At 32.0% G+C, this 26,351-nt stretch overlaps 1 protein-coding gene across 1 annotated transcript in view; it reads right to left on the bottom strand.

Annotated features, from left to right (window-relative positions):
* Positions 1-309: 309 nt before the first annotated feature.
* The window catches only part of LOC111058114 (uridine-cytidine kinase-like 1), a 105,197-nt gene continuing 79,155 nt past the window's right edge, over positions 310-26,351 (bottom strand). The window contains exons 6-11 of the mRNA XM_039429473.1: positions 16,889-16,967; positions 16,102-16,353; positions 12,525-12,734; positions 10,434-10,619; positions 6,013-6,178; positions 310-2,006 (exon numbers count right to left, since the gene is read on the bottom strand). Of these exons, the coding sequence (XP_039285407.1) occupies positions 1,861-2,006; positions 6,013-6,178; positions 10,434-10,619; positions 12,525-12,734; positions 16,102-16,353; positions 16,889-16,967 (1,039 nt within the window). The 3' untranslated portion in view covers positions 310-1,860. The remainder of the gene's footprint in view (positions 2,007-6,012; positions 6,179-10,433; positions 10,620-12,524; positions 12,735-16,101; positions 16,354-16,888; positions 16,968-26,351) is intronic.

Here is a 26,351-nt window from a genome sequence, read left to right as displayed (position 1 = left end):
AGACGTTTTCGAGATCCGTCAGACATACATACATATCCGCAAACACACATATTTAAACAGAAATTGTTCGCTTAGTATAATTGACTTCAATGATTATGATTTCACTTAATGAGAGCTTATTTCACATAATAATAACAACGGGTATAAAAAGCGAAAATGTCAAACATAATTGAAATCGAAACTAATAACAGCTGGCATAAAAAGCAAAAATGGTAATCATAATAAATTTTGTAATCGAAACAGTAGCTATCATCTTATCTCGATCTGATCTAATCTAAACAAATTATAGTAAGATTCACATCAATGTGTCAGCATTATTTGAATGGGGAGCATTGATGCTATTAATACTGACAGTATTAATATCCATACTGACAGTTATACTGACAGTTTCAAGTGAATATCAACAAACTGTTATGCATATTCTCCAATATTTTTATCGAAAGCTACTTTTTATTTTCTTTGGTAACACAACTAATGTTTGGGAATAATTTATTATTGATTCATGGGAAAAGCCCATTACTTCCACGGAAGATATTTTTACATTAGGAAAAGCAACAAAAGCTATTTGGCCGTTTTAGTAAATAACCCCTTTCTTTCGTAAAGTTAAATTCTGGCCGAAATTCCTCATTCTTTGCACACAGATTCCACAACGGACACTTCTGAAGTTTTAAAAATACCCTCTATTCATCATACTGAATAATTAAAATTATAGTTCTGCAAAGTATCCTATTCTGTTAGTAATCAATGAAAATACTTTATACTTAATATTTTATTCCGTTTCAAAGTAGTAATAATATGAATAATGCTTAATGCTATTGCTTGAAAATTGAATAGAACATCTTCAATAACAGAAATCGATAAAGTAGAAAGTCAACTCCAGAAACACTCGGAAATACATGGATAAATTCACCATAAAACTTTTAAATGGAGATATATTCCCGGAAAATTTGTTAAGATTTTCTTTGGAGGTTTTGAAACTGGTAACTTTTCTTCAGCTAGAACAAAATTTGAGAGTTGATCAATAAATAAATCATCATTGTGTTAGTAAAGAGATAGCCAATAATGTATTAAAAATAGTATGCACAGTACAGAAAAGTGACTGTTTACTAGCATAAAAAAGCCTCTTCATTTAGTTTGAAGCAAAAATCAATTATTGAACATTGATTTACTGGCAAAGTAATAAATGATAAGACTCAAAGAAATTTACTATTACAATTTCAATAATGACTTTATGTAAGTAATTTCGGTTTCGAGATCAATAATTAAGGGATACCAATTAAGATCCTAAACTACAGGTGAAATTATTATTAGTATCAGATGTATTAACATTTTTTTGGATAGTTATTTTTTACAAAATAAAGCCACCTTCAACTTACCTATAAAAACAAATTACTGTTTTGACTTTTGAAGTATATCTAATGGAAGATGATAAGCGAGACAAAAAGGATTTAAAAAAGATGCCCCACTTGCAACTGAAGCAATAAATTAATAAATAATAATTATAGCTGATAAAATTACGTTACAAAAAAACCAATGAATCTTGAATTTTTTCAAGTACTAAACACATCCACCCTAAAGAATCGAGTAAATTTTATAAATATGAAATGAACATGGATAGTTCATTATTGATGAAGGAAAACTCCCGAAAAGAAATAATGGTAAATACCGTAAATAAAATCTATTGTATAAATTTTATCACAAAACCTTTTTTAACCAATAATTTATTATTAAGTAATTGGATTAGCTAACAGTTATTGCTACGGTAACAGTAGAATAGTGACAAAAACCGGTTTACTGCTATAATAAAACAAAAACACTATGAACTAAATTAAAAATATCGTTGCATAAATTAAGCGTGTTTCAATTATCACCAGGCTCTGTTCCGAAATATCTATCACCGAAGTTGCCGATGCCAGGAAGCACGTAGAACTTCTCATTGATCTCGGGGTCGACGGCTGACGTCACGATCTGCACTTGAGGGAATGCATACGCAATGGTGTGCACACCTGGTAAAGAAGCAAATCGAACATAGAAAAATGTGATCGCATGTACTGTACTCAAATAAAACACAACATTTTGTTTTACACTACTAGGATGGATGGGACAATACCCGGTATTGTGGCTCATTGTTGTTCATCATAATGAATATTAATTGAATATTAAACTGTAATAATTTAAATTTAGATTATGTTTAATAATTACTATGAAAATATTGTGCTCTTCTTCCATCATGGAATAATAAATTCTATAACATCTCTGATGAAAGTGTAGAATTCCAACTACTATACTTAGAATTACATGGAATGTATTGATATCCAGTTGAAACGGACAAGAAAACCTTGAAATGTTGTGTCATTTAAATTTTTAGAATTTTCCCATGCTACATTTTTGAATTAACTAAGGTAATATTTTTTCCTACAGAAGTGCTACTTTGCGTACTCCAGATTTGTAACATGACATCACAAAATAGTTAGTAGGTTATATAAAGGATCAGTGCGCGAAAACCGAAATTAAGTTGGCAACACTGACTGTGGTAAACATTTCAATGCTTGAACTCCCTTCAAGCATTCTATCATCAGAGTTCTTAGTGGCTCAGTTGGGAGCGTACTGGACTGGTAAACGAGAGATTGATAAGGTTGATGTGGTTGGGGTTCGATTCCATCCACAGTCTTCTTTTTGCTGGGAATTTTCAACTTCAATGAATATTAACCATGCAATTTTGGCTAAATAATAATACTCAAAAATGTAATTGATTCATTATTAATAAAACGTATATTAAAAATATTTTAATTTATAAGTATATTTAAAAAATATTAAACTATATATTTGAAATATTCATTATTTTGATGAACACTTATTTTAATAAATTGATTGATTGATAAATGATTTATAAATTTAAATTAATTCGAAATTAATAAAAATTTTAAATTAAGTGAATCATTAGTTTAATTAAATTATTGATTATAAACTTTTGAGTGATATATTAATTTTAAAATTAATTACTTTTGTTACTACAAAATATCTCAGACAAATATTTGAAGAATTTCAGGACATTTTTACCCCAAATTACTCACTTTTCATAATATATTCATTGGAAACTGAAGGAAAATGTAATGTGTAATACTTGCGCAAAGTTTCTTTGCTGCATTCAAAAGTAAACTTTTCTTTCCGTGCAGCAAAGTGTCACTTTGCTCAGCTCACTAGTTGCACAAATAACTATTCCCTGTCACATTGAGAATGAAACTGAAAAACTGTTTAACAATATTAAAAACTGCAAAACTATGTTACCGGTACATGAAAATATAATTTTATTGCATTAAAAATAATAGTTGATTAATAAGTAAACTGATAAATCAAAATTACCTAATGATCTAAATAATTATAAATAATAATCGGATAAGGAAGCACTTTGTAGAACTTGAAAACGGCTAAGATAGGTATTTTGCAGGCCCCTGTGGGTTGGGGGAGCTTTGATTCCAACATCGTACTCATGAATTTGTTGAAAACCAGAATTGAATAGAATAGAATATGTTTTATTGTAAACGCTTCTGAGGTCATCAGAAGCATTACCTTCGTCACACTATACAATAAATTTCATACATAAATTATACAAAAATTGAAAAAAACTATTCTAAAAACAAGCAGAATACACCCACAGTATTCCTGCTTGTCGTAGGAGGAGACTTAAACGGACCCCCTTTTCAAATACCTTCTTCTCCTTCTCTATATTATGATGCTTTGGAACTTTTCTTTTCTAGAATGGAACTTTTTCCATTGACTTAGCTTTGTGCCATTCTTTATTTCTTTTTCTATCTGTCGGCCTTCCTTGGCAATATTCTTACTTCTTCTTGAGCCAACACAAGGTGTTATGTGAACCGTGCTGATGGATGGTACTTTTATATTGTGTCTCTAAAGCTGCATACACATATACGCGCCTCCAACACGCACCGAGCACGCTCCGCCTTCGTTCCTCCATCGCACCGCAGTCGCTCCGCCCCCGCTCTGCAGTCGCACCCATCATGAACTTTACGGAAGATGATAGCTCTTCTCGCGTTCCCCGGTCGATCAACTCTTGCTCCCCGGTCGATCATCAATCGCTCTGCTGGAGTGACGTTCGGTTGCGGAGCAGAGCGAAAGTCTGTACGCACCTTAACGGTGCCTGCAGGATACCAGGCGCCCTCCTGTAGTATTTAGACTTGCCTGAACATGCGGGGCTCTGTCTGGGATGACTCCACTTCCCTAGCTGTTTGTGGGAACCACATGAACAAACCAAACTCCAAGGCAACCCCAGAAGTAGTCTTGCCTTCAAACCCACGGGATCTGCCTCATCAGGGCAGTTTCTTTATTCTGAAATGGGTGTTTCAGGGACACAGGAGGTTCCGTTGCACTCTTATGTAGAGACTATCAACATTGAGACGGCTTCTACTGATCACGACATGTATGATGTAAGCTCAATCACATCATCCCAACTGGAGAGGAAGGATGAGCTTCTCAGACCACTGCTCAAAGAAGGACGTCAGGCAAAACTTCTTGGGAGAGGTGAGGCTTTTGCCCCTTCAAAGTTTCAGAGGGTCAAAAAACCCAAGAGACCAGAGATGGGTGAAACTACAGGCACAAATGTAGGTCAAGAGGCTGAGTCAAGGATGACCAGGTGCCCTAGAGACAATTTGGAGACCCCTCCTTCAGCGGAAGGACCTACAAAAAAGGCCAGGATTGGAACTCACGTAGGTCACGAGTTTGTGGGCCAAACCTCACCACTGCTCAGGGAAATTACCATTATCAAGAATTTGACAGATAACAAACCATAAATCTGTTGAAAACATATTTCAAGGCAAAAAAGGTGAATTTAGTGCTGGGTACCAGAGTATTGGTCTGGGAAGAGAATGGCAAATAATGGAATTCTAATACTGTACAATTAATAGTATATTTTGCACCTAGGGCCGAAAATGAGACTTTTCCGGCTCGAAATCAGTTGTCAAGTCCGAGGCCGTAGGCCGAGGACTAGAAAAGATTGAGAGCCGGAAACACATTTTTTCCCGTGGTGCGAACGCTATTTTTCGCCACACAAAAAAAATAAAACAAACCTGTTCATATAACAATAATTATTTATTAGGCGCTTCCAAAAGCAAAACTGAAAGGTCATAGCTCTAGTAAATCTGAGGTACAGTAATCTAAATTATCAGCAAATTGGCCAAGTATTTATTTATTTTTTTAATTTTCAGTGGATACAATTACAAATTATATAAATATGATCGGGAAAGAACAACAGGCATGGCCCAAAACTATTCTGTTCCCAAATTTTGATAATGAATAACATGTCCGAAAAAATAGTTTGTTTCTAGTAGTTCCAAAATTATCCACTAGGTTTAGTGGAGAACGCAGTACTTGAACTGGGTTTGGGTAGATTTCAATTTGTCTAAATAACCTAGAAGATTAAGTTTTAATTTGGGAGGTTGAGTTTATACTTTCTATTCTTCAAATGGCAATAAGATTATTATGTATTAATAAGATGTATGTTTTGATTCTTGAATAATAAACACAAATTATGAAAAGTTTTTTGATCAGCTGTTTTAGCGCACTTGAAATTTGGACAATCTGGATGTCAACAATGCTTGTTATTGTCGACTGCGAAAGTTGAGGTTAAAAGTCCTATCCTACTCTGAAAATCGAATTTGAATAGTTAATAACATATTATCTTATTTGTATTTCATTCATCCAAATAAAATTATAGTATCTTATTGCAAAATACTTCATTCAATTCTAGAAGCATAAACTGATTCAGTTTCATAAACTATTTTGTAAACACTTTCACATCAAATCGGAATCAGCTGACTTCAAGGTTATTTTACAGCCCTAGGGCTGTAAAATTTTTACCGGCCTGGTCAGAAAACAATCATTTTCGGCCTCCATATGACGCACGAAAACCAGCTCATTACATCCAAGTGGGGCAAAAAATTGAATAATGCTTCTCCTAAAATCTTTAAATCTTGTCTATAACTAAATAGCATTTACCTGATTCAGCCATTAGTAGTGAAACAACAAGAATGTTTTTCTCAGGAACATCGTGGTCTAATAATACTCGTATGGCCATCATGGCAGCTGCCCCCGTCGCTACAGTGGCATCCATCAGAATCACTTTGTAGTCTTTTATATCCTTTGGTAGTCGCAAATAATACAGCTGCAATGCAAATTACAACATGTTATAGTCATTTTTGTCACTTATTAGCAGCTGCATCATACTACTGTTACAGTAGAAATTGCGTCATACGGTACAAATTCAAAAAATACATGAGAATTCTTTCAAAATTTCTCAAAATGTTCACTCTATAAGTTCGATGAGAGTTGTAAGTGTGAACTAAAATAATCAACAATGTCAAATGGGAGTGATGATCAATAATTCTGGGAGGATTTTATACTTTATGTTGACGCCGTTCGAATTTAATGGAGTTTGGCGCTGAGAAGTTAGTTTCGAATCTTCCCCGTCTACTGGCGCACTCTAGTGCATAATTGTTTAATTGTTGGTTTGTATTTTTCGTTGTCGGTTCGAAAAGCTGCCTCCATTGACAGGACAGTTCAACTCGTTTGTTGATTTGTTTGTATTTCTATCGGAAATTATTAATTTTAATTCCGTGTCCGATCGTAGGGAGTAATAATTGCTTTTAAAGTACATGTGAGAATTTGAGTATTTTTTATATATTGAAAGTAGTAGTGAATACCTAGTAAAATTGAGAAGCAGAATTCCATACATGATTCAACAACTCTCTGCAGTGCCTGGCTACATCATAAATCATCAGAGTCAAGTGATCTTATTTACATTTCTCTTTTCCTTAATTCTCTCCTTTACCCTTTTACCACCCAAACCTATAGGTAAAAATCACTCTGACTTACAGCATAGATAATCAGCCGGGGTAAGTTTTAATAATAGAGTTTTTCATGGCATCATGAATGGATTCATTTTCTGTCAGAATATATTGAATATTAAATCGATTAAAATTACAATCCACTTAATCAGAAATTTGTATAACTACTTTGCAAACCTTACTTTTCTGATTTGAAAATACATATGTCTCATTCTGTTGTTTTTCAGAATTTGATCAATTTCTGAATTTGTGCAGAAGTGTAACACTATTACGCAGAAGCTATTATTCAGATCATAATACAAAGGTGTCAATTTTATTGAGCATCTAATTAATTTTTCCTACAGTTTTCATGAAAAGTGACCATTCCTGCACTGATTACAGAACGCGAAGAATCACTAGTACGCACTCCAGATTTGCAACATGACACCACAAAATAGTAGGTTATTTAGAGGATTAGTGCGCGAAACCCGAAATTAAGTTGGCAACACTGACTGTGGTTGGATAAGAATAATTTCAATGCCTACTTATGATAAAAGCCCCATCGAGCAATCTGTTTTCAAGGCGTTCTCTTTGGCTCAGTTGGGAGCGTGCTTGGTTGATAAAGTTGAGGTGGTTGGGAGATCAATTCCGGCAGTCTTTTTTAATAAAAATGTTCAAATTTAAAGAAGATTATTATTATTGCAATTTTGGCATAATAAATATTTAAAATGTTGATTAACATTAGTTGAATTATCAATAATAAATACTTGAGTTATATAAAAAATATTATAACTAATGTATACAGAGTGTTTACGAACTCCTTACCAATACTCTAGGCATAGGGCATTGTTCCTGGGTAAGAAACACTTCCAAATATCATATTTAAATTGTCCGGAAGTCTTCAGTTACTCACACAGCGTCCATTTTGCTCATTTTTTATAATAATGGTTAAACATATAAAATTGAAACTATGCAGAATCATTAACAACAACTAGACAAAGCTACAAAAAACGATGATAATTTTCAAATTCATAAAACAAAATGGCGGCCATTTAAGATTTTGTTTCTTAAATAACTCATAAACCGTTGGTTTTACAAAAAAATTACAAGAATAACTTTTTTTAGTAAATTTGATTACCTATCGACTGATGTTTTGAGATTGGACCAATATTAATATTGAGATATGGCAGTTTTAGTGATAGGACACCACTGAGGGGTTAGTTGCAGTGCATGCCAATGCATGCGGCTAAAGTCTGCCAGAACAATGCAACAGTCTCCGTCTGCTTTGCATGTCATTTGTAAGCTATTTTAGATTATTTCGAACAATAATTAATGTTACATAACCCTCTTGATCTTGGAATAAGTTTAAAATAACTGCCATATTTCAGTTAATATTGGTCAAATCTTAAAATATCAGATACCAATAAATTGGTAATTGAATTTACAAAAAAAAATCATTTTTGTTGTAATTTTTTGTAGAACCAACGGTTTTTGAGTTAATTAAGAAACAAAATTTTTAATGGCCGCTAATTTGTTTTACGAATTTGAAAAATTACCATATTTTTGTAGCTTTGTCTAGTTGTCTAGTTTGTTTTTTGTAGAACCAACGGTTTTTGAGTTATTTAAGAAACAAAATTTTTAATGGCCGCTAATTTGTTTTACGAATTTGAAAAATTACCATATTTTTGTAGCTTTGTCTAGTTGTTAAAAATAATTGTGTAAAGTTTTAATTTCGTATGTTTAACCATTATTTGGGGAAAAAATAATAAGTGAAATAGCAAAATGGCCGCTGTGAGTAACTGAAGACTTCCTGACAATTTAGATATAACTAATATTTGGATATGTTTCTTACCCAGGAACAATGCCCTAGATTATTGGTAGGGAGTTCGTTAACACTCTGTATACATTAGAGTTATAATATTTTTTATATAACCCAAGTATTTATTATTAATAATTCAACTAATATTAATCAAAATTTTAAATATTTATTTTTCCAAAATTGCATTAACCTTCCGGTGGGCGCGACCTTGAAACTTACATGAGTGGGCGCGTAGCAGCACTGAGTGCTGCCTCTGTAATATCCTAGTTTCTAAGCCTCATACAGCTCAGGCTAGAAGAAAAAGGATGTTTATATCATAAAAAGTAGTTTTATAATCAATTTGGATAATATTGTAGTCATATCTTTAACATGTTATACTATTTTTTTAATAATAATATACTGGAAATTGTTACTCATTGAATTGAATACAAAAACTGATCACATTAAAAGAATAATTTAATGTCAGCTATTGTCAAAATATCAAAAAAACATTATAAGGCACATATAATAATTTTTAATGAAACTTGAAAAACATGGGATAGTCTCTTAGAAAATAGCATATATAATTATTTGAAAATTAGGAACACGGAGTGCTGCCTATAGGATGTGTCTATGAGTTTGTCTTCAACTTACGACTGAAACAATCAATGTAAACAACATCTAGCATGTGAATAGTATTACCAATGTTGCTAACTGTAGGTACTGAATGTCCCAAATTTGTAAAATGAACGCCATCCTACTTATTACAAGAACAATTCGCGCCCACCGGAAGGTTAATAATCTTACTTTAAGTTGAAAGTTTATATATATTGTAAATAAGATCATAAATTTATTATTTTAATTTTTATCAATTTAAAAATGTTTGTTTTTAAATCAGTTATTAATTGAATTAAATTTGAATAATCATATAGAATATTTTAAATTAATAAATAATTATTCTGTTTTCGTGAATTAATAATTTTATAAACTTCTGACAGGAAAATTGCAGGCCTACGTGTCATTACCCACTTTTCATATTGAAATTGTTGACTTTTCTTGTAAATGAGATATAATAATGATAAATAAAGATAACAAAATACTTGAGTTTGAGATAGGATAACCTCTCTGATCATTTTTACACCAACTTCTCAACATATTTGTGTGGAATGATTGCAACCTTCATCAACAGCAAAACGAAAACCTACAAAACTACAGATAAACATTTGATGAATTATAATAATTAATAGCACATTCTAATTTATAATACTATTACTCACTTTTTACATTCAATAGTAACTGTAGAAAAAAAATTAATAGCACATACTAATTTCTAATACTATTACTCACTTTTTACATTCAATAGTAACTGTAGAAAAAAATTAATGTGTAATAAATAAGTGCGCAAAGATCCTTTGCTGCACCTCGCCTACGGCTCGTGCATGAATGTTACTCTCGGTGCAGCAAGTGTCTCTTAGTGTCACTAACTTGTTACACAAATAACTAATAGCTCAAACCGATTAATTTGAAACGCTGAGTACGATGTAACTGAATTCGTTGGAAAACATCGAGCTGAATGCTGGAAAATTTTTGTAGAAAATTATATTTTTATTTACATTGAACATTATACACTCTAAACACTATTTATTATTTCGGAATTAGATCAATATGGAATTCCTTCAATTTTAATCTGACGCCAAGTAGTTCAATATTTGAATTCTATTTTGTTTCATGAAATCTCATTACACCTACATATAATTATCATCATCCACTAAAAATAGGAAAAATGCAATAATCACCTCAGGTTCACCGGTAGTCATATTGGTTTGAATAAGTATCTTGCCAATACGAATATCCTTGCAAACATCACAGACGGCTTGCTCCATCGTTTCACCGGCTCTCAGAATGGACACGCCACAAATTTTGTTGCTGGCACAGCGCTTGCCTTGATAAGGCACACCTTGTGGAGTGTCGACAAATGAGTCCTACAACAAATTAATAACATGTTGAATTGACTAACACAATTAGAGTTGAAATGCAAATTGTATTTAATTTGATAACTCACCTTTATTCAATTATTATCAACTAATTCCAATCTTTATTATCTACAAATTCTATTACATCAATTTAGAACGTGTGGAGTACTTTTACTTATAAAATGAGAAAGTGTAACTAAATCTGATTAGAGAAGATTATATAATATCCATGAATCATTAATTACTATGATCATCAAGCCTACTAGATTTTCAAATAACTATGCAGATGGTAATTACTTGCATTCAATTTTCTACAATAAAGATGGAATGGTTTTATTATTAGTACTTCAATCTACTCTGAACAATTTTGTTTGTAAGAGTTGTATTTCCTTCATGAAAATCTTCTATACAACACAAATTAATGTGGAATGTAAATAATTTAAACAAAAAAATCTGGTGTGGTACACTCACACAACTTTCCTTGCTCATATTTGAAACTACAATCAGACTTCTGTATATGTGTATATATAATTGTTTTCAGAGTACTTTTTCTTTGTGTGAATTGTGAAATTCGATGATTTTTTTTAGTCGTCATTTTCTTAAAGTCGTCAAAACAGCTGTTCTACAGATGAAATATCTCGACTATGTGTTCTTTTTATGAACTGCGCTACCTACCCACCTCATGCACGAGAAGGAGGCTACTAAGTCCATTTCCCAAGGATGGGGTGGACCCCCATTGGTTTCCCAGGAAGAAGACTCATGCCAGTTGATAGAGCTGATGAATAACTATACAGGGTATGAATTTGAAAGAAATCGGTCAAGTTATTTTTGAGAAAATCGTGAAAAACATGGTTTTTTAGTACGCCGCCATTTTTCTCAAGAATATTACGGAGCTCCTGTAATTTTCCCAGAAGAAAAACTCATGTCATTTGATAGGGCTTATAAATAGCTATCCATGGTATGAATTTGAAGAAAATCGTTAGAGCCGTTTTCGAGAAAACCGTGAAAAACATGGATTTTTAGTCATTATCCGCCATTTTTCTCAAGAATATTACGGAGCTCCTGGAATTTTCCCAGAAATGAGACTCATGCCAGTTGATAGGGCTTATAAATAGCTATCCATGGTATAAATTTGAAGGAAATCGTTAGAGCCGTTTTCGAGAAAACCGTGAAAAACATGGTTTTTTAGTCATTATCCGCCATTTTTCTCAAGAATATTACGGAGCTCCTGAAATTTTCCTAGGAAAGAGGCTCATGTCACTTGATATGGCTTATAAATAGCTATCCATGGTATAAATTTGAAGAAAATCGTTAGAGCCATTTTCGAGAAAAACGTGAAAAACATGGTTTTTTAGTAATTATCCGCCATTTTTTCCGCCATCTTGAATTGAATTTTATTGAATTTCTTATTGTCGGATCCTCATGGTATAAGGACCTTAAGTTTAAAATTTCAAGTCAATCGGTTAATTAGGAATGGAGTTATCGTGTTCACAGACATACACACATACACACACACACATACACACAGACCAACACCCAAAAATCATGTTTTTGGACTCAGGGGATCTTGAAACGTATAGAAAACATGAAATTAGGGTACCTTAAATTTTTTTGGAAAGCAATACTTTCCTTACCTATGGTAATAGGGCAAGGAAAGTAACAAGTTTTGGGGATGGTTTTGGATCTTGTTACTGAATAAAACTCATGCTAAATAATTTGTCATTCTGAAGGAAACTTTCCATCTCTGTCTCAACTTTTATACTTTGGATTCTCTGATGAGGAGGAAATATTTAGCTGCAATCAGGAATATGAATAACTTATCGAAATTATAACTAGTAGTATGATATAATCCGGTGTATTATAATAATACACGCAATCTATCAATATTAATTGAACAAAATTGTGAAATCTTACCTTGAAAGGTAGTAGAGATAAGGCGAATTCAATCACTAGTCGTATTAACCGTTTCGAGTAGAAGATGAATTCGTCTCTCTGTGTGTCTTTGTTTCTGATGAAGGTGTGAAGGCCCTTGATCTGTGGTGTTTCGGGCAGCATGTGCAGGGAACGAGGCAAAGGCTGCCCTGTGAATAAGTGAGCTAGCTCTTCTCTCACTTTAAAACCTCGCTGAAAAAATAATAAGTACTAAATAACTTGAGAAATGAGAATAGCGCCAAGCTTGAGTTGGTTTTAACAAGCAAGCTTGTTAATACGTATTACTATAACCAATAATTATTCACTCTTTTTTAAATACTTTCCTTTAGTTTCAAGCATACCAAGTGACGTGAATCACAATATTTTTACATAGTCTATTAAAAAAATATTTAATTTTTTGAGAATGAATTTCTAATGACATTCATGACATTGTTCCAAACATGAACACTGTTTAATTTCAAACTAATTTCCTGAGTAGCAAACAAATTTAAAGAGCTAAAAAAAGAAACTGAATACTGAATTCTCTGAAAGAAATTCTTTCTATAAAAGATTATATTTTAAAATCAAAAGGAAACAACTTGATATTAAATATGAACAAATATATTGGTTGCTTTGTCGCCAATTCACCCTATCATCGAAAAATAATATCATTCTGTACAACTAAATTTTAAAACCAATTTGGGTGTATGGGATTCTATTATGGGGATGTGCCTGTAAAAGTAAAATCAATATGATACAGAGATTTAAAAATCAAATATTAAGGAATATGATCAACGCTCCTTGGTACATCAGTAACAGTGACTTGCATAGAGATCTACGCATTCCATGTGTGTCCAATGAGACAAAGTCGATTAGACATGCGGCATGAATCAAGACTCCATCTCCATCATCATGTCAACCCTGCGGCAAACCAACTACTACATAATGAAAATCTTACCAAGCGGCTGAAGGGAAGAAAGCCTTTTGAACTAGTTGAAAATCAATTTGTGACAATGTACGCAGACTATATAATTTTTACTGCTCTCATAATCTCAGAACTACTTGAGTCATCAATGAATGAACCGAAGTTTTATAATTTTTCATGGTGTGAGATTTATAGTGGAATGAAAATTAATGGTTAGTTTCTGAGACAAGCTTTAATGACAATCAATATGGAAAAAGTTTGTATATGAATAACTATTAAACTGTGTTCAAACTAATTCATGCCTTTATTTTGAAGTAACCATGTGTTCAAATTGAATCAACAAACAATATAATACACTATTCGTTAACATAAATAGTTATTCATATCCACTTGAATAACTATCTGTGGTCTGTGTCTATCTGTGCGTAGTCTTGAAGGACTATCTGTGCAGTAGGCATAGAATTGTTATGATAGATGAATGTTGAATAGAAAAACATTTCAAATCATCACCACTAGTCCAGTCAAGGAAAGATTTTTGACCCCGCAGTTCTGTTTAGGGTAGTAAGGAGGTAGGTAAACATATCAAAAGTCCCCACCCCTACCCACTGTGCTAAAGGGGTGGGGGTAGTTTAAAGGTACCATTTTTTGGTTTCTCGCATAAAACTCAAAAACTATGTATCTTAAGGACTTGACTGTCATATAACAAATTAAAGCTTACATAATTTCCTACAATATTCATTCAACAACTTTTTTTATATCTCCTCTAGTTTTCGAAATATCCGCTCTTGAAGGTATGACATTTTTTGAAAAAAAAAACACGTTTGTCACCAATTTTTTTCTGTTATAACTTTTCAAAAATCGATGGAAAAACCATTCTGATTATGAGCTTTAATTCTCTTCAATTCGATGTATAATTTCACACTTTTACAAATTTCCCTGCACCTTTTTCAGCAGCTTTAGTGTTGAGTGTGAAATTTCCATTTTTGCAACAATAGACCAATTAAAAAACGTTTGGTATTGAGAGGGTTTGAACCCGGGATCTCTATGCTGCTAGTTGTTGAATGGATATTGTAGGAAATAATGTAAGCTTCAATTTGTTATATGACAGTCAAGTCCTTAAGATACATAGTTTCTTAGTTTTATGCGAGAAGCCAAAAAATGGTATACCCTATATACCCTTTTTCGAGCATTTATTGCCTGGACTACACCACTTGTTTGAGAAACGAGGAAGTAGGTTTTTTATTTTATATTTTTTTTATTGCGGATGATGCCCTAATGAGCGTTTTTGATTGTGCGTGGGTAATGGGAAGTGCGAGGGTGATTTATGAGATGATCAAACGTCCATGATATTCGATGGGATTCGAGCCCGCGACCAGGTAGCACTAGCAAACTAAAGGGTGCAACGCCTTAGTCGACTCGGCTATCCTGGCTGGCAAAGCTTTGGCTGTTACAATTTTCTCATCATCCTCTAGTCTAGTGAATTGAGTTCAAATCTTCCAAGTATTTTATTCATATCCACAACTCTGAATACCACAATGAGAATGCCTCTTGAGGCCACATGGTCTCAATGAGAGAATGCCACTTTGAATGAATAATATCACCACCACTTATCACAATCACTTATCGAGAAAAAAATCTGGTGTGGCGCACTCACACAACTTTCCTTGCCGTTATGAAAATTGATCACCTGACGCTAGTGTTCACGCGCATCTCAAGAGTCTACTACTATTCAAAGATCTAAGCCAGCTGGTGACAGGACAATAACGCTGGATATACACACGAGATCTGCTATCTCTTCATAGTGAATCATTTAATAGAATCAACAGTTGCCAACAGTTTGCAATTGAATAATCACATTTTCTCAAATTTCAAGCTTATTTTCAATATTAGATGAAAATGTTACTGGACATTAATTGAAGAGATTTTCATGCTCAATCTTTTCCACTTGAATTTTTTTGTTTATATTGTATCTGAAGCCTGATAATTGGGAATCTAAAATCAAAATTTGCATAGTTGGGGCGGAGCTCCTGAAATTTCTACAGATATGGGACTTGTGGCAGTTGATAGAGTTTATCAATGACAATTTTAGGTATAAATTTAATCTAAATCGTTGGAGCCGTTTTTGAGAAAATCGCGAAAAACCCTGTACTTGACAACATTTTCGCCATTTTAGCCGCCATCTTGAATTACATTTGATCGAAATTGTTCGAGTCGAATCCTTATATTGTAAGGACCTTAAGTTCCAAATTTCAAGTCATTCCGTTAATTGGAAGATGAGATATCGTGTACAGAGAGAGAGAGAGAGAGAGAGAGAGAGAGAGAGAGAGAGAGAGAGAGAGAGAGAGAGAGAGAGAGAGAGAGAGAGAGAGATGAGAGAGACCAATACCCAAAAACCACTTTTTTGTACTCAGGGGACCTTGAAATGTATAGAAATTCAGAAATTGGGGTACCTTAATTTTTTCGAAAAGCAATACTTTCCTTACCTATGATAAAAGGGCAAGGAAAGTAACAAGAAACTAGTTGTATCTATGAATAGAATTACAGATCATAATATCTTTATGACTGGGAGAAAAGAACAGGCCCAGGCGTAACTGTTCTTCTCGCAAATTTAGCCAAGAGTAAGATATCGCTAATTTTGTGTGTGTATATACGTACGAGAGAAAGTTGTGTGTGCACGTGATGCACAATGAGCTCGATGGCGACGGTGTTGTCGCCGCCTCTCGGCACGATGATGTCGGCGTGCACCATGGTGGGGGCGATGTAGTGCTGGAAGGCCGGCTTCACGAACGTCAGGTACTGCTTCAGCACTCCGTCCAGGTCGCGGCCGCGCTGGCAGATGTCGCGGTTCAGTCGACGCGCCAGCCGAATGTCCGCGTCCGTGTCCACAAACACCTTCATGTCCAGAACCTGGCACCACAAAAACAAAACATCATCAACAACAAAAAGAAAGGAGAAGGAGGTGGTTAAGGAGGAGGAGGAGGAGGAGGAGGTCAAGGAGGAGGAGTAGGAGGGGAAGGTTAGGGGAGGAGCAATATCAAAAGCAATAAATAGGGTATAAACATAAATTTCTGAACACTCATCAATTTTACCGTGCTACCAATTTTGTCCAATAAGGTTTGATAGTTTTTCACCTATCACCCAAGGAAAGTCATTGGTTCCAATTATACTAACATCTTGATAAATCATGAATGGATTTAATGCCTATAAATAAGAAGTCCAGTTCAGAGCAAATCAAATTATAAATTTTAAATTATTTGAAAAAAATCAGTTTACGTCAGAACAAATAATCACACATAGATTAAACATGATTAATGTTACAAATATGTTTGATACGTTCATCAAAATATAGATTCAAAAGCTTTCTCAGAAATCAGAAACTATTGTTTCAAATCTAGACCAAAATATAAAACTTACAAACTAAGAGTACTTATCTTTCATTTACAGGTTTTAAGGCAGGCTTATGGCTTTCAAAATTAAACGAAATATTTAACACAAATTGAAAAGAAAAATTGAAATTTACACTTCAGATGATCTACAGCATCCATAAATTTTATAAAAATCTGGTGTGGCGCACTCACACAACTTTCCTTGTCGTTATGAAAATTGATCACCTGACGCTAGTGTTCCCGCGCATCTCAAGTCTACTATTCAAATATTTGAGCCAGCTGATGACAGGGCAATAACGCTGGAGACACACACACATGAGGTCTGCTATCTCTTCATAGTGAATGATTTAATAGAATCAACAATAATTTGCAATTGAATAATCACATTTTCTCGAATTTAAAGCTTATTTTCAATTTTAGGTGAAAATGTTACTGAACATTAATTGTAGAGATTTTCATGCTTAATCTACTCCACTTGATTTTTTTCGTTTCAATTGTATCAGAAGCCTGATAATTGGGAATCTATCTGCATTGATGGGGCGAAGCTCCTGAAATTTTTACAGATATGGGACTTGTGGCAGTTGATAGAGCTTATCGATGACTATTTTAGGTATGAATTTGATCAAAATCGTTGGAGCCGTTTTCGAGAAAATTGCAAAAAACCCTGTTCTTGACAACATTTTCGCCATTTTAGCCGCCATTTTGAATTGCATCAGATCGAAATTGTTCGTGTCGAATCCTTATATTGTAAGGACCTCAAGTTCCAAATTTCAAGTCATTCCGTTAATTGGAAGATGAGATATCGTGTACAGAGAGAGAGACAGACCAATACCCAAAAACCACTTTTTTGGACTCAGGGGACCTTGAAACGTATAGAAATTTAGAAATTGGGGTACCTTAATTTTTTTCGGAATGCAAAAAAAACATTCAGATGTCAAACAAAACATCTTAGATTCCAATTATTTAGAAAATTTCAAGAGGAAAAGATAAATCGACAAGCAAAGCCTTCAACCATTTTGAGAGAAGAACCTGAACATTCCAAGTGACGCCTTAAACACGTCATCAATTGCCAACCTCACGAATAAAGAATACAAGTTTACAAATTACATTTATAATTCTCAATAAAACTTTATTTTAAAACTGTTTTGAATTTATTTACCCTTTATTTTGCTTAGAATTCTTTGTTACTTCAGAAATAGAACTTTATTATTACTGTAGGTTATTCAACACTAGTGTATCTGATAAATTTACTATCAAGTTTTATTGATATTTTGAATATCGAATTGAAGATTCGATTTTTATTGAGAAAAATTGTAATAATACAAATACCCCCCTCTCAACATAAAAAAATTCAACTGTTTGAGAATTAAAAAAAAATTTACATTACATTGTAATAAATGGAAGTTATTTAAATTAAATTTGAGAACAGGAACAATTTCTTCTACAAAACAATACATGTCGTCTTATAATTGAAAATTATTATAAAAAATCATCAATAGCATTGGTTATACATTTCCAAACAATATTTCAAAGTATAAAGTATCAAAATTATTTTTGATTTAGCTTTATAATTCAAGGAAATTATCTCAACAGAAAATTTAATATATTTAAAGAATAGTTCTTGAAATTCAACATAAGTTTAGTAGATAGAAAAATTCAAATGTTATTGCATAAAAATTTAGTATGTTGAACAGAATTTTTAAATGAATTGATGAATTGTTACATTTAATTTTCATACAGTATAAAATTGCAATAAATTTCATTAAATTGAAAAAATGTCCATTTCTTTCACTGTTGACACGGTTGATTTTTATCGATACAAATTTTGAAAACAAAATTGTTTGAGATACAAATTTTTCTGTTAAGGCACTCAGTATGAATCTCAGTTAAGTGTGACTCCAAACGAACTTGATCTTTCGTTTGTGATGACATCAGTGTTGGGCTGATCTGGATACACGAGACATCAGTTAGCATGGCCTCATGCTTGTAGTTGACTGGTACATGCCAAGCTCACTCAAAGTCACATAAATAGTGTATTATACATACAGTGTACATTTCAGGATTGAAATGACAATGTAACTATTTTGGAAAAGAGAAAGACGCTGCATACAGGATTAATTTAGGTGAGGATTAACTTAGGTAGGGTTTGGTTTTTTTATATGTTCAGCTTTCAAGGTTTAGAGTTCAGCATACAGGATTAATTTAGGTGAGGATTTTTTGAATCAGTTTCTTTCATCATACAGTGACTGTTATTTGAGTTTAAAGTTGCGAACTCGGACATGGATAGCAATTACCTTCAGGTAATATAGTAGTGCAGAAGTTTGAGTTGCGTAGTCAGTAATAGGAGTAGACATAGGCGTAGGCATTGGCGTAGGCAATCCATCAATGAGTCACACCAGTTCGAAAATCACCCAAATGTTCTTAACACTCTTCATGGCATTCACTTGTTTTGTAGATCTCGAGATTCACGCGATAATTATTTTGAAGTCAACGTCCACGCTGTACCTGTTATTTTAATATGCTTATAAACTGAAAAGAAAAATTTGATTAGGCTACCAATACAATCTAATACACTTAAAAGTTATTTACAAGTATGTAATAAGTATAAAAATGAAATTTATTGTTAACATCTTATTATACAGTCAGCAACACATCAATTTTGGAATTTCTTCAAATTCAATAGAGACATTAATTACAAAAACTTTAATTAAGTATTTAATTTCATGTTCATTTATTCAATGTTCAAATAACAAAAATTAATCCATTCTTAAAAATTTAGAACATAATCAAATACATGTTACATAAATGTTATAACACCATGTATCATTATCAAAATTGCAAAAAACATCAGATCATCAAAAATAATTTCAATACATACTTCAACATATTCAGACAATTGGTCTTCCACTAAACATCATTTCATAATACAATATATCTGCATTTCATTATCATTTAGTATAACATTTCAAATAATAGTATTTCACATTTATGATTTATCATTCAGTATAACATTTCAAATTTGATTTATGTTCCATTTAGGAATTCAAAGTTATTTATGTAGACAGATTTATATAATTTTTCATTTTAGTTTTATTCAAATAATTTATAAAAACAGATTATTTAATATTATTAACCATCGTTTGTTGGATACTATAGTTTATTTCGACTTTTCAATGTTCTAAACACAAACTAAATTTCATGACAAAACTTTGCTACTAATCATTAAACAAAAAATCATTTATAACATCAATAATATTTCGCTTCAATGGCAAACAATATTCATAAGTAATCATTTGCATCTATGGCAATCAACATAATTAATCATTATTTTGCATCTATGGCAATCAACATAAGTAATCAACACAAAAAAAATATTATCTCATTACTGACTTTCTAAATCATAACCTTTTGGTCTTTTCTTCTTTAGGCAATAATGGTTTTCCATCTCAAAAAACAATCATATACCAGCAAAATTCTAATCATCAAAACCCACTAGAAATTCTACATACACTCCAGCATCTATTTCAAACGATAATTAATCATATCAAAGTCTATTAAAAAATAAAACAGTTTTTAAAATTTAGAAAAAATAAATTAATAATTACAAAAACTTTAGAGGAAATTAAAACTTTAACTCATTTCAATTAATAATATGACAAAACTTTTTTTACATTCAATAAAATCATCATTATTCAAATTAATTTTTTATTCATCTTGAACATTTCATATTTATGGCAACACAATTCATTAATACTTTCAAATTTTGGAGTTTTTATTGTTATAACAACAGAATTTATACATCAGATTAAATTTCAACATTTTCTAAATTGAACCGTTTATTTTTCAAATAATTCCTGAATTTGAAGACTGTATAATAACTACAAACCATTTCAAGATTACAATACAAAGAAGAGTAAGATGGATAATGGGTAAATAAGTTACCTAAAAAATACAAATAAGATAAAAGGAAAATTGGGTAAATAAATTCACTAAGTAATACAAGGAAGAGAAAGATTAATTAGAGCCTATCCTACATGTCAGTTAAAAACTTTCATAAGGAAGTATATTTAATAAGAATATACTACAATGAAATTTTGTAGATTCCAAGTATGACTCTAATTTGTTATAACTGTGAGCTATCACTCCCACAGAAACAACTGGTGAAGGAAAAATATTTTGACTATTGTGACTGGGTGGAGAGTTCCTAGATGTCTGTAAGGCAATGTGATAGCAGACTCTAGTATCGGACCACAAAATCAAAAGTATGAAAAGTTTTTACAAACATTTGATGTTGCCGTCTTATGGTTTTTATATCGCAAACAAATAGGTCAGATAATCGAGTCCAGCCATATGTGGTTCACGCCCACACCTCTAAAAGAATCACACCTACTCATCTACCAAAAATCCAAATTATTGGACAGCAAACAAAAAATTGCAAAATGGGTTAGACGCCCAGAAGAAAACTATAACCTAATTACATATGGCTTATGGCACGATATGCAATGAAAGATGAGAAAATGGGACATAATTTGCTCTGAAAAACCTAATTACCTAATATGATACCTGAAAAAAATAGACATAATTAAAATATGTAATACATGATGAAAAAATATACCGCAAGCACACAATTATTTACACTACAATGGATAGATTTTAGAAAAGTTAAGTTTGATCAACTATTTAAAGATTAGGAAAATAAGCTACTATTTTAACTTCCAAAATTATTTCAGAAAAATACAAATTTAAATGACTATGGACAAGATTGGTTAAGATATGCATCATAGAAGAAATTTACTGAACATTACACAAAGACAGGAAAGAATCGAAATTTGAAACGATTTAGGGCCAAGAAAATAGGCTATAGGAAAAAAAAGACACAATTATGGACTCTTACCACACACTGCGTAGCGATTATGCTATTCTGGATCCCGGCATAACACAGGATTTCTAATCATTATGTGCTTTCTGATGGTATTTCTTCATCATATATTGATTGACTCTCATAATTTTACATGTACTTATCTCTTCAAGTTTGAGATCATCTATTACTATGTAAGGTCCACGATATTTAAAACACAGCTTGGCAGAAAACTTCTTCAGCTTACTCGACAAAATGTAATTTCAAATTAGAACTAGATCATCAATCTTGAATTTATACTTGGGTTTATTATGCATGTTCTGTTTGAATCTTCTGATGACACCTCTATTCTTTATTCTGTACAGTATTTGTTTGTTTCTGATACTTTCTTCTTCAAGTTCAAACTTATTTTCTACAGGATATTTGATATACTTAAAAACAAGATGTGACAATTTATGATTCATCATAAGCTCCATGGGTATGTGACCAGTTGATTCATGAAAATTGTTGTTGATGACAATTTCAACCTTATCAATATACTTGTACCAAATATTATGCTTATTTATTGGAACATAGGTTCTCAATATGCAATTTACCTCTTTCAATAGCCTTTCACTAAGATTTGCCTGGGGATGATAAACTGAAATGTAGTAATATTTTATACCTAATCTTTCCATAGATTCTTTCCACAATCTGCTTTGAAAACAAGTACCATTATCACTGATTATATATTCAAATTTACCAAATTCATTTACATTTTTTTCAATAACTTTTACTAAATTATGAGCGTTAGCCTTAACTATAGGATACAACTTTGTAAACTTAGTAAAGCCATCATGAATAATGCACATCCATTTGTATTTGCTACCTGGTAGTTCTCCATAAACATCAATGAACACTTCATGATGTTTTTTCTCAGAAATTATGGGTATGCATTTCTAATCATTTCTTTTCATTTGATGTCTTTACAAGTTGACAATACTTACAGTATCTTATAGTTTTGGTAACGAGTCTGTAACAATCTTTCATGTAATAAGTTTCTTCAATAAATTTGCATGTTTTTGATATACCTACATGACCTAATCTATCATGAAATTCAACTATCAATTCTTCATACAGTGCTGAAGGCACATAAACTTTCCAAAAACTATTTTTTCCAGATTTTCTAGTGAACAAAAGATTATCATTTACTTTGAAAAATTTGTTGATATTCAAATTACCTGTCTCTAATTTATCTCTTATATTTTTTAACCAAACATTATCTTTTTGGATTTATTTGATTTTCTTTACTATTTCAATTAACTTGTTGTCACTCTCAATGATATTTTGTACTCTGAATTCATTTGAATTTCGATTTTCTAAATTACCTTCATAATCAGTTCTAGAAATGATATCTGGCACAATGTTATCCTTTCCTGCTACAAATTCCCACTCAATGTTAAAATTCTGTAATGCAAGAATCCATCTTCCTAAACGACCATGTCCTATCTTACATTTTTTTAAAAAGGTCAAAGCTTTATGATCTGTACGGACAACTATTTTTCGATTACCAAAATAATTTTGAAATTTCATTAAGCCAAATAATACAGTTAAACATTCATTCTCACATATTGTGTAATTCAATTCAGATTTTGTTAAGCTTCAGTTAGCATATACAATGACACAATGTTCCTTATCTTACCCTTCCTGAAATAACTCAGCTGCAATTCCTACATCACTAGCATCAGTGGCCAAAATGAAATTTTTATTATAATCAGGATGTTTCAAAATCACACAGTCGATGAACCTATCTTTGATTTCTTGAAAGGTATCATTATCTTTTTCAGTCCAAATAAATTTATTTTTCTTGCATAGAAGATGCTTAAAACGATTTGTCAGGTCTGAATAATTTTTCTGAAACTTTCTGTAAAAATTATAGAGACCAATGAATGACTGCAATTGTTTCAAATCTTGTGGAATGGGAAATTTCTGAATAGCATCTAGCTTAGAGTCATCTGCTTCAATACCATTTTTACTTATAATAAAACCCAAATACTTTATCTTATCTGCAATAAATTTCGATTTATTCAGTTTCAATTTCAAGTTACTTTCCCTTAACTTATTAAATAATAATTCAATTCGACTGATATGTTGTTGAAGAGATTGACTAGAAATGGCAAGTTCATCAATATAAGCAATGGTAAACTCACAAACCTCTTCACCTAGCATTTCATACAAGCATTTGATAAATTCAGATCCACTAATATTCAAACCAAATGGTAGATGATAATTCTGACCAAAAACATTGAAAGCTACATATTTTTTACTATCTTCAGTTAATTTTATACTACTACCATAGGGCTTATTCAGAGCTACCTGGTTCAATGATTTTCTGATCTAACATTTTCTTTAAATCTTTCTTAACTTGATCTCTATACTGATATGGAATCGTATTACTCTTCTTATCTAATTTCACATCATCTTTCATTCTAAGTTGACATAAATAATCTTTTGCAGATCCAGGACTATCAGGGAAAATATCTTTATTATTTTCAAATACCTCAATTAATTGGTTTACCAATTCAGGAGATTCACCACTCAGCTGTAATCTTAAATTATCAATCTGCTGATTCCATAAAGTATCAAACGTTTCCTGGTTTCTTACTATGTTAACATGAAAAAGTCTATTATACTTAAAGGTATCCTTTTTTATAAATGGAAAACAACAATCTTTCAATGATATCATGTTTTGATTAAAATCAATAACTGCTCCAGCATCTTTTAAGAAATCACAACCCACCAAAATATCTACATTTAAATCTTGAACTATAAGAAAAACTATTGGCAATTCTAACTTATCGAAGAATACCTCTAACATGATCTGTTTATTTACCTTCTTATGTCTCATACCAGTAGCTACAACTATACTTACATTAGGAGCTGGTACTAAGTTCAACTTGAGATTGTTTTTCTTCATTTCATCAACAAGTTTCTCATTAATTACATTTACCTCAGAGCCAGTGTCAATAATCATTTGATATTTCTTATTGAAAATCTGAACTTCTATTTCTGCTAAGTCATATCCAGTAGGTGGAGTGTTCTCTTGTTCCTCCAATAGTTCATTAAAAATACAACCTACCATGTATGGTTTCTTCTTGACTTCAGATTTATTCATAGCTTCATCTACCTGAATTTCTGGAGTATTCACTATATTAAAACTTGATTCTTTAATATGACTTTCTAGATAACTAGGTATCACTTCGTTACTTAAATTTTTACAACTATTTTTTTGCATATGAATTTGTCTGATTAATTCTGGCTTTCTAATTTCTAACGTATTTGAAGTTGCTGATTCAAAATTTATTTTATTCATGTCTACAGCTATATCAAATTTTGATCTTTCCTTAACTGGGAGAACAGGGCTGTCATTTCGTCGTCTCCTTATTAGTTTAAAGGAACATTCTGTCTTGAACGATTTGCATTCATCTGATTTGAAGTTTGAGCAGGCATATAACCTGGCGGTGGGAAGCTGAAATCTAACTGGTAGTTGTTAGCTGGTCGATTTGAATTTGATTGATTTGAATTCACAAGTTGATGATTTCTATTCTCTCTGAAATTATTCTGAAAATTTTGATCTCTATGACCATTATTGTTTGGTCCATTTTGGTACCTTCGATTTTGGAAATAATTCCTACCTCCTTGATACTGCTTATTATTATCATGAAACATTACACCATTTGAATTCTGAGACCTATTTCTATCATCCCTATGTTCACTCTGATGAAAACTTATTGTTTTATTTTGACCTCCAGCTTGAGCATTGTTATGATCACGGGGCGTTTGTCTGTTTACTTTGTAAGTGTCAGTATTGTCAAACTCATTCAACAAACAAATGAACTCATCACTAGTCTTAATGATAGCAGCTGTAGATATGGTTTCATCAAAATGACCCTTCAAAAACTTGAAAATAGTATCTTTATCTAAGGCTGGAATTAGATTCTTAGCAATGTTGAAACGAGAAATATAATACTCAGTAAGATTTTTATATAAGTTTGGCTTATATTTTCCAAATCTCAAATCATTTCTAGCAGATGACTGGATGTCGGCTGACCACATTCTAGCAATGAATTTCTCTTTAAATTCTTCAAAGTTATTTACATCAAAACGGATGAAAATCCACCAATCACGATGAGCAAATTTTGAATTGAAATTGTTTTCCAAAATACTTTTAATTTTGATCCAGTTTGTGATTTCATTTCTTTTAAGATACTCAAGTCAAGTTTACTAAGAAATTCATTGGATTCTTTTTGTCAATTTGCATTTGAAACTCAAACCTATCGAAATTACTATTGTTACCAGTATGATTACAAATAGGTTTTGTTGACATGTTCATTTTATTAATGTTTTTCCTAACCTCGGTTATAGCAGCTGTATTTTCCTGAAAATCTATTTTCAAAGAGGACAATACCTTGATTTCCCTGTCTACTTATTCGTTTAAATCTACCTCTTTTTCAACATGCTTAATACTTTCAATATTTTTTACATTAATAGCATTTTGTGTCATATTTTGTTGATCAATCATGATCTTATTTTTATTTACACTTTCAACAACCTCATCGACCCTATCAGAACTTGATTGATTTTGTTTGCATCGATTTTTCTACATCTAACATTGATATTCA

This window comes from Nilaparvata lugens, chromosome 5 (assembly GCF_014356525.2).
Source record: "Nilaparvata lugens isolate BPH chromosome 5, ASM1435652v1, whole genome shotgun sequence".
NCBI lineage: Eukaryota > Metazoa > Arthropoda > Insecta > Hemiptera > Delphacidae > Nilaparvata > Nilaparvata lugens.
This window is presented reverse-complemented; position numbering and strand designations above follow the sequence as displayed.